The 14,776-nt window shown below is 34.5% G+C and overlaps 2 protein-coding genes across 2 annotated transcripts in view; one reads left to right on the top strand and one right to left on the bottom strand.

Moving 5' to 3' along the window:
- The window catches only part of LOC149778457 (uncharacterized), a 139,860-nt gene that overhangs the window by 49,942 nt on the left and 75,142 nt on the right, over positions 1-14,776 (bottom strand). The window lies entirely within an intron of this gene.
- LOC149778458 (uncharacterized) lies at positions 3,492-14,512 on the top strand. Its single transcript, XM_089939296.1, has 2 exons — positions 3,492-3,569; positions 9,552-14,512. The coding sequence occupies exon 2, from the start codon at positions 9,709-9,711 to the stop codon at positions 10,918-10,920; it is 1,212 nt and encodes a 403-aa protein (XP_089795422.1). The 5' UTR covers positions 3,492-3,569; positions 9,552-9,708; the 3' UTR covers positions 10,921-14,512.

The following is a 14,776-nucleotide window of genomic DNA, read 5'->3' as shown; positions in this document are numbered from 1 at the left end:
CTATGAGTAACCATGCACAATATAAAGTATGGATAAATAAAATAACAAATATGGTTAAAAGAGCTATAAAAAAAAGTATTATCAATCAATGCTTGAAAACAAAAAGAGCAACACAAACTCCATTTGGAAAGTCTTCAACAAATTCGTTCGTGGAAAACACAAAGATCAAACAAATAAAATTACTCACTTCTGGTAAATGACAGTCTAGACACTGATGTCGCTACCATTTCAAATACTGTCAATGATATTCTTCACCAACATAACCACAAAGTTAAAACAACCAGTGAAAGAAAACAAATTTAATGAACTAAACAAGTTCTTCAGCAACAAAATCCCATAGGAGGTATGTTTCTATATCCCACCAGTATCAAAACGCTTTGATAACTACCAACCAATCTCAATACTACCAAACTTGTCAAAATTGATTGAAAAACATGTCCATGACTCATTCATGTCATATTTAACCAAACACTTGCTGTTACACATTAATCAACCAGACTTTAGACAGAAACATTCACGTGAGACTGTCTTGAACTCTCCAACTGATAAAATGCTTCAAGTACTTGATCAAGGTAGAATAATAGGATCTGTATGTGTAGATTTCAGAAAGCTTTTGACATGGTGGATCATGAAATCCTTTTAAGAAACTGAAGAAACTGAAAATTTACCAATGTGATGAAAATACAGTTAGATGGATTACTTATTACTTAAGTGAGAAAACACAAAATGTTTATATAAATAATGTTCTGTCGGAACCATCAACAATTATATATGGAGTACCACAAGGCTCAATTCTAGGTCCATTACTATTTATATTTATTAATGAACCACCACATTTACTAAGGGACTCAATTTCATCTGCAGATCTCTATGTTGATGACACAACATTGTTTGACATCCAAAACACAAAGCATGAACTCGAAATTTCTTTACAGAATGCCCTAAACAAACTGGGCAACTGGTGCACATGCAATAGTATGGTGGTGAATATTGGTAAAATTAAAATATTCCTCATCTCAACACGGCAAAAAAGAACAAATCTTGATAATGATGAACTATGTCTGACATGGAAGGGTACAAATTTGCAAATCGTCTGTCATGATAGACTACTTGGCTCTTTTTCTTTTCCTTTTTGTGCCTTATTCTTTTTTCTTTTGTTTCGGGTTAGTTGGTGGATATTTTAGCAGCATAAAAATGAAATTTAAATGATTTATATCGATTTATATTTCTTCAGATCTCAGCAGTATACACGAGACTTTATTTTTGTCAGTAAACTCGTTTTTGAAATGTTGTACAATGAATATACGGAAATGAAATATGTTTCTCATTCATTTCTCTAGAAGCCTAAAATTTATTTTATCTTATAACTAAATACAAACTTATTTTATCAGTGACATAAATTATGTGTATTGATTCTCATTTCCAACTGTAGTTATCGAAAGATGAATGTTAATTTGAACTACTGTTATTGAAAATACAAGAAATGAAATGGGTCTTAAATTCATTTACAGAAAACTTGTTTTTTATTTTTGGGTATTCCTAACGTATGATGTCACCAGAATCAAGAAAAGGTCACAAGTTTCTGTGATAAGTTATCACCACTGGAAAGTCCTCAAATGCCAATAACTTTAAAATTGCTTGACATATTCTACATCATATTGTAATAAATCTGGAATATGCTCATTAGGTTATAGCACCCCGTTTTAAGGAATTCTTAGATTTTTGTGATTACTTGTCTGATTATTGGAATTTGGTGCAATGGAAATATTCCTCAACCCGAAATAATTAGTCAATTACTAGAAGCAAACATCACGGAGTTAAGTGTTAGTGAGTTTCCATGATGCCATGGTTCACTAGTAGTGAATTCAGGTCGAAACCGAATGAGTGACCTTGGAATACCATAGTCCCTATTAAAATCTAGTGGTATACATTGGTGGTGTGACTGATGTGTCAGTATTTACGATAGGAAACCGATAAATTACACACAGGAATAAATAAAAAGTGACTCGGCAGACACCGTTTATGTCGCCATGGTGGCAAATGTGACGCAGCTGTACTTGCGAAATGTGCCTGGAAACCATAGTTTTACTGGCCTAAGGTGGCGTAGTTAAAATAGTTCCCTGTGTTAGGGGATAGTTATATAGTTTATACGGCGTGAACTGCTGGCGGCACAGAAACCTATCGAAGAGAAACCATGCAGATGTGCGGTTGATAGACATTTGGCAGGTTGTGAGATCTATGGTCTTGCATTGATCAGAGTAAAATTTAGGTATAGAATAGACACGTTGGGCTTTCTAATTTACAAATGAAGCTGTATGGAAGTCTTTGGAAATTTGGAGTAAACTTATGAGTTCTAGCGGGAATCGCGCCAGGGTTTGACTCGGCTCGGTCAAGCAAATACCCCTGGCTTGTAACAATATTTTCACCGCTATTTATGCAAGGATGTCCTCTTTACCTTGTAATCTCTTTCAAAACTTGTGTAAGTTGAAGCTTTAACATAACATTGGCAACAGCTCATCAATAAAGTCATGAGAGTGATTTGTCCATATCTGCAGTTTATAATAAGGACCATGATTCAGGCAATCCATAAAATACTGCGGGACTAGACTAACGACTGCTGGATGGACGGAAGCTAAAGTTAATATTTACTGTCCGCCTCTATAAATACTGCTTTCAGCAAGACATGTATGTCAGCCAAAAGAAATAATCATATAGACTACTGACAATTAAAAATAATTCGCTAGATGTGCATTTGTAAAATAAATCCAGACAGCTTCAAACAATTTATGCAAACAAATTCAAAATTTTCCTATTTATTTAGTCTCCTTTAATTTATTACAGATGAAAAATGGAGTTCTCCATACTTGTTCACTTACTTACAAGTCATACTATGCATTATTATCAGAGCTGAGCAACATTTCAATGATTACAAGTTCGTTATGGTAAAGGACCATTCAGGATAAACACACACACACACACACACACAACTGTAAAGCCAATTTGCTCTCACAATGATAATTAGAAAGGGTAGAAATTTTTCTCTCATTTTAAATCTCCCGAACAATAAACTGATGTTCAAGTTGTTTCTTAAACAAACAAAAACACGAGGTAGCTCTAAACAATGTAATTTACTTTTTCACTTAATATTCTTTCAGTGAAAACGTCATACTAAAGACAAAAATTACTGTCTAAATCACCCTGGAAAAAATCAAACAAAATTCATTACATTAACGTATATAACTTATTAAAGCTGACCTATGGTAAATACCTACAGATCAGGATTCATAATTAATATGGTATCACAGACACTAACCCGATATCCACATTACAGTTTAATAATCTAATTTATGTCAAGCATTTAGTTTATTATTTTCAATTCAACAAGGACTGGTTCTTTGTCTTAACTACACTCCTAAATATTGAGTTTCCAACATCAACAATAAAATCTCGGGATCCGAATAGCTTATCTTCAAACGCACCCACGACTGACCGGCAGTCAAGGAGAGAAGTGCAGTCATCAAGCGTCAAACAGGACTAACAAGAACTAGCGACACATCCAGTACACGAAGGTAGGGGGGGTTAAAAACATTATCTGTCTAACATCGAACTAATAACTATCATATGCCGGTATCTTTATCTATATATAATAAATTAATTGAGCGATTAATTTTAACTAAACTTGATCTGCAGAAATTATAGATTGCTATATATAGGATATCACATAAGAAACGGTTCAACTATGTGCACTACTGTATGATCCTTCGTCACAAGATTATAGCAATTATTCGCTCGTTTTGTGATTTATATACGATTAGAAAGAGCAAAAAATAACTTGTTACTTGCATTCCTGTGTGTTTATGCAAGTATAAAAGTTGATTCTCTTGTTACATAAATAATTGTCTGTCAACAAATTAAATAAAGGGAGAACAAAACTTGTACACTTTAACGAAACAAACTCGTGGCTCTGTTATATGTAAGGTGTGTAAGACGATATAAAAAAACACGTAAAATCCATAAAATGTAACCTTTTCTTAAAACGGTATATCGAATTCCATCACATAAATTTTAATTCTAATTAGGCTGACACATGAGTAAGGAATATGTTTCGCTGTTTATATTTAACTGCTGGAAAATCACTTGTCTTGAATCCAAATTAGTCAATTATGGTAATTTATAAGAATAATTATTTGTATTACAACTTAAGCAAGAGTCATTGCACATCATTAATGTTGTCGCACATATTTCTGCCATCATTTGGCGTGCTTTTTTAAATTAGCAGATGTCCCCAAATAGATATATCAGTCTCTAAAGAAATATATTCAAATACATCCTATGAAAGACTTTCATTTGCCAAGCTCAGTTGTTAGCTTAGTAATCTGCAGCATTTATACGGATCTTTCTTTTATTTCATTTAACTATTTCACTTATTTGCTTTTCTATCTGAGCTGCACAAGCTATGTTGGTAGGACTCGTAACAGAAGGTTCGCAGATTCGATACCCATCCACGCCAGTCCGGTGTCCTTGTGTATTAGCTCCCATATCCTCGACATCAGGGTTAGCCAATAATGTGCTAAAGATGTAGTTAAACACCAGCCACAATCTCGTTCGTTTGTATTGGATAAAAGCAAGTATTGATCGACATGATACGGTACAAAGAAATATGATTTACTAGCTCTACGCTGAACAGTCTTGCAGTCAAAAAAATCAGAGTGACTTAAACCAAATTATTGGGCAGTCCGAATATATTTTGGTCATGGTTGTGGTCACTGGCTTGTGGTCTTTTCCGATTGTTTTAACACATATATTCAAAGTTGCATATGTATCCAAACATGAAGGAAATGAATGACCAATTTTGAAACCAGATGATCTTTAATTTGACCTATTTTAAGAAACAAATATTAGAAACTGTCCCAACATAAAAATGAACTAGACAAACGTTCTGTAAATCCGGCGTTCTCCTAAAAAAAGTAATGTTTACCACAAATTAAACTTTTTTTTGTAAGTCATATATCGTTTAGATGACTTTTCATACTGATCGAAAAATCATTTAAAATCAGGAAAACTTTATTAGATCATTAAAACTGAAATATATCATGCTAGCATTCCCATACTGATTAAACACTATTTAAATCTGCAACTGAAAGGAACATAATTGAGCTTTTATGCTTATCCTTAGCCAGTGATGCTGATGTTTGCTATCTTGACATGGTTTTCCAGTTCCCCACCTCTTTCTTTCCGTCTTTCATTATCCAGGTATAAAGTATAGCAAATTATGTGTAATTCTGCACCCACCTGTAAACATGTAATCTGCTCTCATAATATGTGAACCTGGTGGAACAGATCTGCTGTCACATAATATGAACTTGGTACAATAAATATGTTGTCATATAAATATATCTGGATTTAAGCTGTTCATTCTTCTTAAAAGGCATCACAATATGATCTCAAGTAAACAGAGCAGACCCTGCTATGCTGCCAGAAAAACTGAGTCAGAATATTACGGAGTAGAGGTGCGCGGTGTTACCGGTACACGGGGTATACCGCGGTATTTGTTTCCCGGTGGTATGTACCACGATACTTTGTCACTGTAACGGCAGGTCGGTAGTTTCCGTCGATAAGGAATGTACTGAAATTCCCGAGTAAACTTGCTGCCAATTTCATGATATAAACAGTATTGTTGCATTTTTCACGACAAAATAATTCAAAAAATAATATTTAATTTTTTTAAACAGTTTTAGCACATATCAATTTTGAATATTAGAACTGTAACTACATTTATGATCCTTTGATCACGTGTTTGACAAGCGTCATGTATGCCAACATGGTGGCCACATGGAATATTGTAAAGATATTTAGGCTAAATGAAATCGTTGGGAAAATTTTTGATTTGTTTATAAATAAAAAAATAGCATTTCTTAAGATTTTGAGGGACCGCTCTGATGGCCCAAGTGGTTAGAGCGTCCGCCTCGGATGCGGGTAGTTTCAAACTCCGGCAGTCATACCAAAAATTTACAAAATGATACTTAGCAACTGCCTCGCTTGGCGCTCAGCAATTAGAGGTGAGTATGATGCCCCAGTGCTAGACATCACTATAAACTGCCACAATGCAGACATCGTAGCGATATGGCAAAAATTGTTAAAGCGACGTTGAAAATAATTTTAAAAAATCCACACAACCAAAAAAGATTTTGAGGATAGAAGTTTTCTTCTGTTTTAATTTTATATAATTTCTGAAGTCTATTAAATATTTTTTTTTCTCTTGAGTAAGGGTTTTATGTTCCATCTGAAAATATCCTGGGTGTTGGCATCCTGTTCAAAAGTTTTCGTGCCTTTTATATCAATAGTATAGCTAGTCAACTGTAGGCTTCAGTGTCAACACTTCTCTACTTATCAACACGCCCTATAATATCATCAAAATGTAATCCCACTTTAGTTACAGTCTATACATTAGGATTGATACAACAATTAACATGCACAGAGCAATTTCGTCTACTTTAAGGTACGGACAATGGAATGTTCGGAAGGGGGGGGGGGCATTTTCTTTTGTGATGAGATACTTTATTCTCTTTCACCTCAAGAGAAGCATTTTTCTTTCTAGTAATATAATGGATAACTGAGTTGGGTAACATGAAAAAATTTGTACCGCGATATTTCTGAACGTACCGCGATACCTACGATGATATATCGCAATTATATTAAGGACCAGCAATTCAATACTGGAGCAGGGGCCTAACACTTTTTTTGCTTCATTTCCGTCTGTTAATAGCTGGGAAAATATCTTGCCCTGATTTAAGTCAAAATAACATCTTCATATCCATGATATTATTTGGAACAAAGATATTAATTATCTTGAGATAAAAGAAAAGAAAATATTTCAGCTCAATTGAAAATCACAACTCCCCGCCGAAAATTAAATGGCAAGTACCTTACAGTAGATGAATTTGCTATGTGCATGCTAATTGTTGTATAAGTTCCAATATAAAAAACTGGAACTAAAGTGGGACGATCAAACTTACATTATAGGTGATACTTTGAAAGACATCGTACTGGCATTAAAACGCTTACTGATAAAAAGGATTTTTTGTTTTGTTTCGTAAAACTCAAAATTCTTCCGAAAGATGGATTTTGGCCCCAATATGCTACACAACATTCCATTTGGACTGTGACATATACAACCGTTTTGTAAAAGAATATATTTTAAAAACTGTTTTGTAACCAATAATGAATTTCGGTACATTCGTTACTGACCGAAACTAACGAAACACCGATACAGTGAAAAAGTACCGTCGTTCGTGTTCGTACCACCCGAAAAAAATACTGCAGTCAACCGGTATGCAGGAAATATGGTGTACCTCAAATGGATACCATACGGTGTTAATTTGCCATAAATCTGAGTAAGACATTCTTCCAGCTACTGACAGACGGATTTTTTCTCAAAGTGGCATGCGCTTTGCGGTAACATTAAATTGTTTTTCTCTTAACATATGTACGGTATACCGTAGTACGTATCGCGGTATTTTCATAAATACCGCGATATACTGCGATACACAATTTTTGTGGTAGCCAGCTCTGTTATGGAGAGTGACACAACAGGTAACTGAGTGCACACGATAAACCAGTATACATGTAATCAAAAAGGTTCTCCTTAATTGGCATTATCAGCAACCGTCTATCGAAGGTAACTGGGTAGATTGTGATGAGAAGGCTGATGTTTCTTATAACTGAAGAGTAAAATTGGGTTCCAAGCAAAAATCACAAGAATACAAAGGCACCTCCCGATACAGATCAACTTCACACTCGTATTTATTTCACGATAAGCCCATGCATAAATAATAGCCCATCTCCAAACTTTAAAAATGTGTATTAAAGAAAATTATGTCTAATGAAAAGCCCCCCCCCCCCCGCGCTTTATAAATGGGATCTTCTGAGCGTATCATGGGAGAAACACTGTCCATATGATGATCCGAAACCACATTCTTTGGTAGACAGGGTGGTCTTTCAAAAAAGGCTACAGTGTATATTGAATTTGTAACCAAAAATGTGAAATTATTTGATATTTTGCAAACTTAATATCATCAGGACAATTTAGTGTCAATGCAAATGCAATTTATTTATATTCTGATCTGGTTTGACTTTTGGTGTTACATGACAAAGCAACACTTTGAAGGTTATAGCCTAAAGTGCCGTGCTCTGGGGCACACTACTGTAGTCAAGTTGGACTGATATGAAAGTAGGAATTGAACCTGCACACTACTTGTGACAAGTCTAATGCCTAAACCATTCTTAGACCAGTACCTTGTGGATCATTAAATCTAAGACAGCGTTGAGAATGTCAATGCGAGCAAAGCAAGTGAATGATTACAAACTGGTTAGTCTTTCTATGGGCATTTTGGCTTTAAAAAACCTTTTGTTTTTAGGATGTTGAAGTCCAGGACAATCGGCTCTGAATTCGATGTACTGATATTACAGTTTTAATGTTGTTAGCCAATAAACATAATAAATGAATTAACTATTTTCTCAACAGTTATTTATTTTTATATTACGTAGTAAAACTGATCTATAATGCATTATCCATTTAATTACAGGAAGGCTATCGTCTTTAACAATTGTTTTTACATGTCCTTACTAACTGTGTGATACTCGTTAGTATTAAAAAAACTAAATGAAATATAAACATTTATAAAACTGTGTGGAATTATATACATTCTAGAATTAGTAATTGTATAAATGGTATCAGGTTTATGAATTTATGACTTAGGTAATACGTATTTTCATGGAAATTTTCAAAGAAACCTGCAAAGTAAATCTGGTTATTTTAAGAATGCTTCTTTTTTATCACTGCGGATTCAGCTTGTATCTAGATATATGCTTGTATTACTAACGATACATACGTATAAGGGGGTGGGGTTTCACCCACCACCCCCGGCTTAAATACAAAATGAGGCAAACAATTCTAATTTTAAACATTTCAGGCAGAAATATACTATGAAAATAAAATATTTGCAAAGAACCTGCTTGATTATTTTTTCTATATCTCCATTTGATGTGATGTCGTGCATATAATGAAACTGAATTTATTAAAAAAAAAGACTTCGATAGAGTTATATATACATTTGTAATGAATAAAAACCCAACAAAATCCATATCTGTTCGAATCACTATGCCATAAAATGTCTTTCAAATATTCTTGCGATTCTCTGGAATTGTACCTCAATGTATTTGAAAATAAAACAAAGAAACGTATTAAGTTAACATTCTTATAAATTAAAGTCATTAATTCCAAAACAATACTGTTATGAGCTTAGCAAAAACTAAACAGCTTTGATTATGTTTCAAGATGTATAATGCCAATTATCTTCACTTGTCGGATTTTTAATTTCTAGGCCTTTATTAACACGTCACAAATAACAACCTGTCCTGGTCTGGATTCTTATAAAACACTGACTGAAATAACTTAATACCTTTAGACTTTAATAGCTTCGGTGTTCAAGGACGTATTTATTTAATCAACAAAGGGGCCTTTATAGTAAAGTCAGTCTTTTCTATTACAGTTTTTACTGGGTGCCTTGTATTGCAATGATTCACAAAGAGATGAAAAGGGATTGACACAGTAAATTGAAGTTTGAATTTAACAAGTTTTTCCAGTCTACTGACCATGAATGAATTGGGCAATTATATGACATTATAGAAGTCGTATTAAATAAAAAAATGGGTATCCCTGGGTTGTTGAATCCACGTGACTTTGATCACCTAACTAAAGGTGATCAAGAGTACCTAGAGAGTATAGAGAGATTGTACTTGCTGAATGGAGGACACCTCGATCACTTTCGTCCCCTCGGACCCTGGCACTGTGTCAACAGCCACAAATTGGGCCAGATAGTATATAGACTGGCCACACCAACACAAAGACCCTGTTCGCGAGGTCACACTGCTGGTCTTTGGTGTCTTGAGGATCTTGAATATGTAACAGGAAAAGTTGTGTATAAACGCCCCTTCTCTGGCAAGTCGCAAGACGCTGAACGTTCTGACGTGTTAACACTTAGCAAGAAGTCCAAAAATCATAGCCGATCTTTTACCATTCCAAGGCAAGGTTCATCGAAAGGCAAAGTTCCAAAACCTACACCGTGGCTAATTGTTGACCCAAATACACCAAAACCGCCCTTAGGATTGGAATATACATTGGAAATGGCATCACAATCTCCTCACTCACAATCACAAAGGTCTCAATCTGCACCAAAAACACCAAGAACGCAAAGAGCATCTGCAACAGCGAGATCACTTATAACTCCCAGGAGCAGCCGAACACCCAGAAAGTCTGCCAAAAGTACAGAGCGCAGCTATGTCAACAGTCCCCATGAGAGTGTATCTTCGGAAGAGCTTAATAAGATCATTAGCCGGGTCACAAAACCAACAAGTGCAAGTCGTGGAGGCGTTGATCTTCAAGCAAAATTTGAAAACAAAGACCACGTGTATGGTTCTCAGTCTGTAACACCTGACGAACTGGACGTGATCGTGAGACGGATGACAAAGCCAACAGTTGCTAGTACTGGGGGTGCCGGAAAAGAGAGAAGTTACACTGATTTTGTGTATGGTGACAAACAAGTTGAACCCGAACGACTTAATGAAATAATAGAACGTATCCGCAAGCCAACAGCGTCAAGCCTTGGTGGTGGTGATTTGGTAAATAAGGAATTCGTATATATCCAGCCACCAAAGGTCAAAACTAATATAATCATCCCAGGGGTGACCAAACGATACATGGGGATGAAAAAAGCTTCTCCGGAAGAGTTAAATGCCATTGCTGAACGCTTGAACAGACTAACTCCAGCATACAAGGCAAAGTATTCTCCAAATCCTCATGTATGGGTTGATGACTCAAAAAAGGGACCTGCTCATATGAGACAGTTGGCAGTAGCCTGATACAATTTGTTCCAGTTATGACAAGAACATTCTGTGATAACGGTAAATGATAATGTACAAGCAAGAACAATTTTAATCTTAACGTGTTTATCTGTTACATATATTTAGCTTGATGTTGTTTCTTGTATTCGAGTGATTTTATATTAATTGTGCTTAGTGTCCAAGAAATGTGTTAAGATGCAACTCAATTGACAGAATCACATAATATATATATCGGTCATTATTCAATTTATATATTTTCATATTAGTGCTACCAAATATATAGGCCCTTAATGTGATTTTTCATTTGATCATCAATTCAGTAGTCTTCCTAATTATCTGTTAAACGATGAGAATAATTAAAACTTAATTATTCTCTTATGGATTTGGGTTTTATTTATAATAACTTCAAATATAAAGCTTTCAAGGAAATTCATATCATCTAAGCCTTAAAACAAAGTATGCAGGTATAATTTTTAATTAAAAAAATAGTTATTCACTTTGTCAAAATTTTACTTTTAATTTATTAGTCTGAACTGCTTATGATCCATCATGTCAAACCAAGAAATGACCATAAGTGATTAAATGTACAAAAATATAAACACTGATCTAATGCAAAATATATTTTTGGGGAAACGGGTCTTATACTTTGAATATTTATGCACTCAAAAACTGGATTCATTAATTATCTGCTAAATATTTTTTTAATGTATGAAAACTAATACTGTATTTCCATATTTTAACCATAAAAAATGTCCTTTAATGTTACTGAACGAGAAAAGCATTAGAATAAACTTGAGTATCTTCAAAATCTGTACACATATGATACTCCTTTCCTTATTTTTTGTCAAACCCAGACAGATGTATAACCTGTTTTGAGAATTCTGCATGTTGCAGTGAGCTTGCTCAAAGGGAGGTACTTTTCCATAGAATTTAACACTGAATAAGAAATGCAGCATTAACAGGAAATCTTAAATTACCATTCTTAACTCAGTATCAAGATATAACGGACATATTATTGTGCTATTAAAGGAAAGCATTATTTACTGTATGTAATATTTACAAGACCTCGATAATTCAATAATGCAACACACCATGGGTTGTACTACTTGTAGCTATTTTTCTTCTCACTTTGTAAGAGCGTATACAGGTACATAATATCATGGCGAATCGTAGTCATCAATAAAATCTGAGAGTTCACGAGCTATGATCTAACTCGGGCTTACAATGTGATTCTTGGTCTAAGACAAAATATTCTCAAACTTTCTTGATCACTATAATATTGGTGTTACACTTAGAGTTCTTATTTCATGCCGGTGTCGCAGATCCATTAGTTCTAGTGAGTCTGATATCATTGCCCACTTGGTATGCTCCTTAAAATTTGCACAGTCCAATGACTATGATTTTAAAAATTCAAACTGCCCAACGGTTCTGCCCTTTAAAATTCGCATTACCCAATGGGGGCCCCAGGCGGCTAAGTGGTCTAAAACACTCGCCTTTACCATGCACTTCCCACGTGGGTTCAAATCGTGGCCTTGACCAATGTGGGTATGTGAGAAACCTGCCAGTAGCTTCCCATGGGTCGGTGGTTCTTACCGGGGTTTTCCCCGTGTTCTTCCTCCACCAGTAATACTGGCCGCCTTATACAGCCTATCTTGTAGTGAGAAATGGCATTAAAGCCCAAAACAACAACAATAACAACATAATGCCCAATGGTTATGCTCTTTAAAAAATCATATTGCCCAATGTCCATGCTCTTAAATACTCACATTTCCAAATGGCTATGATTTTAAAAATTCGCATCGCCCAATACATATGGTCTTTAAATTTCATAATGCCCAAATTATATATTTCTTTAATATTCGCAAATCCAGAATTCAGCTGTTACAAAAGAGTTAATTCATACGAGACATGAGACTACAATTTGTTAAATTCACTTCTGCAACCTATTATATCGATTAAATACTTGAAACAATATCAAAGTGTTGACACATTACAAAAACAGTATGTGATGCAGTAAGCAAGTGTGTAATACAAAATGGTTATTATTGAAGCTATAGATCTGCCATAAATGCACAATGAAATGAGAAAACTTAATAGAGAGCAGATGTATGACTGAGTGAAAGGTACACAACACCCTCAACACTGGTTATTATACCGTCCAAAAGCAAGAAGAAATATGATTATCGGTTAGTATGTGAATCGAAATATTTCCATAATCAACAGTTGATAAAAAATTAAAAGTTCTGTTTGAATAATCCCAAGAAAACATATTAAAGACATTCATGGAAAGTCTTAAAAGAAATATTGTGCATCACTCCATACCAAGTGGGAAAACGTGAATTGGCAATGCTGCAGCATGTGGAACACTATACCAATAATCAGTAACCTATTCTATTCAAAACTTCAATGCTTACCTGAAGGAGAGAAAACATGTAACTCCTTCATATTATTATGTTATGATAGTATGGTTCACGCCCAGCATATTTTACAAAATACAATAGTTTAAATAACGAGTTATTCTTAAATCATCTTTCTAACACTAAGCATTGTACATGTAAGCATTTCGAAAAGTCAAACACTCTCTACTGTGCATGTAGGCATTTCAAATCAACGAAACACTATTGTACATGTGGGCATACTAAACAGTCCATTCTACATGTGGGCTTATTGAAACAGACATTCTATTGTACATGTGGGCTTATTGAAATAGACATTATATTGTACATGTGGGCTTATTGAAACAGACATTCTATTGTACATGGAGGCTTATTGAAATAGACATTATATTGTACATGTGGGCTTATTGAAACAGACATTCTATTGTACATGTGGGCTTATTGAAACAGACATTCTATTGTACATGTGGGCTTATTGAAACAGACATTTTATTGTACATGTGGGCTTATTGAAATAGACATTCTATTGTACATGTGGGCTTATTGAAACAGACATTCTATTGTACATGTGGGCTTATTGAAACAGACATTTTATTGTACATGTGGGCTTATTGAAATAGACATTCTATTGTACATGTGGGCTTATTGAAACAGACATTCTATTGTACATGTGGGCTTATTGAAACAGACATTCTATTGTACATGTGGGCTTATTGAAATAGACATTCTATTGTACATGGAGGCTTATTGAAATAGACATTCTATTGTACATGGGGGCTTATTGAAATAGACATTCTATTGTACATGGAGGCTTATTGAAATAGACATTCTATTGTACATGGAGGCTTATTGAAATAGCTAAACACTTCCTATTAGATTATCAATACAGCTCAAATAAATCATCTTATCAGCTAACAATTAAGACATTATAATTCAGTTTTTCCATGCACTGATGAAATTAATTTTTGGCAGTGCAAATCTTCATAAAAATAAGGTAATGTTTTTCAGACTAATGCATGAATCACAACTACACTTATCGTTTTTATATAGGTGATTCAACTTTCAGCCAGTAAACAAATATTGATTTTAAGAGAATTTGTTTGTAATAGGGGAGAATTTTTCAAAAGCTTTCAGCCTTTTACTGACTCACCAGATACTGCATTGTTTTGAACTACATGTGATGTTTTCTTCAATAAATATTGTTTAAACTAAAACGTGTTTTACATTTTATAATTTGTAAACTGGGAAGTTCTTTAGAACTACCTTCATGTATAATGCAGCTTGCTTTGAACTCTCAACTTCAAAGAATCTAAAATTACACAAGTTTCAAAGCCATTAAAAGAACACCTCTTGAATTACTGTTTAACCTGCTATACTGGAAGTTATCGTTATGCAAACTGACCCTTGCAAGTGATACAACGCCAACAACAAAATTCATTTAAACAGATCTGCAAGCTGCAAGCAATCACAATTCAGCT

This window comes from Sinohyriopsis cumingii, chromosome 17 (assembly GCF_028554795.1).
Source record: "Sinohyriopsis cumingii isolate HCF-2022 chromosome 17, ASM2855479v2, whole genome shotgun sequence".
NCBI lineage: Eukaryota > Metazoa > Mollusca > Bivalvia > Unionida > Unionidae > Sinohyriopsis > Sinohyriopsis cumingii.
The sequence above is the reverse complement of the archived record's forward strand: the minus strand, read 5'-3'. Positions and strand labels throughout refer to the sequence as shown.

Bases quoted from the DNA above. Each gene is read 5' to 3' on its own strand.
- LOC149778458 (XM_089939296.1), top strand. From the start codon at position 9,709: ATGGGTATCCCTGGGTTGTTGAATCCACGTGACTTTGATCACCTAACT.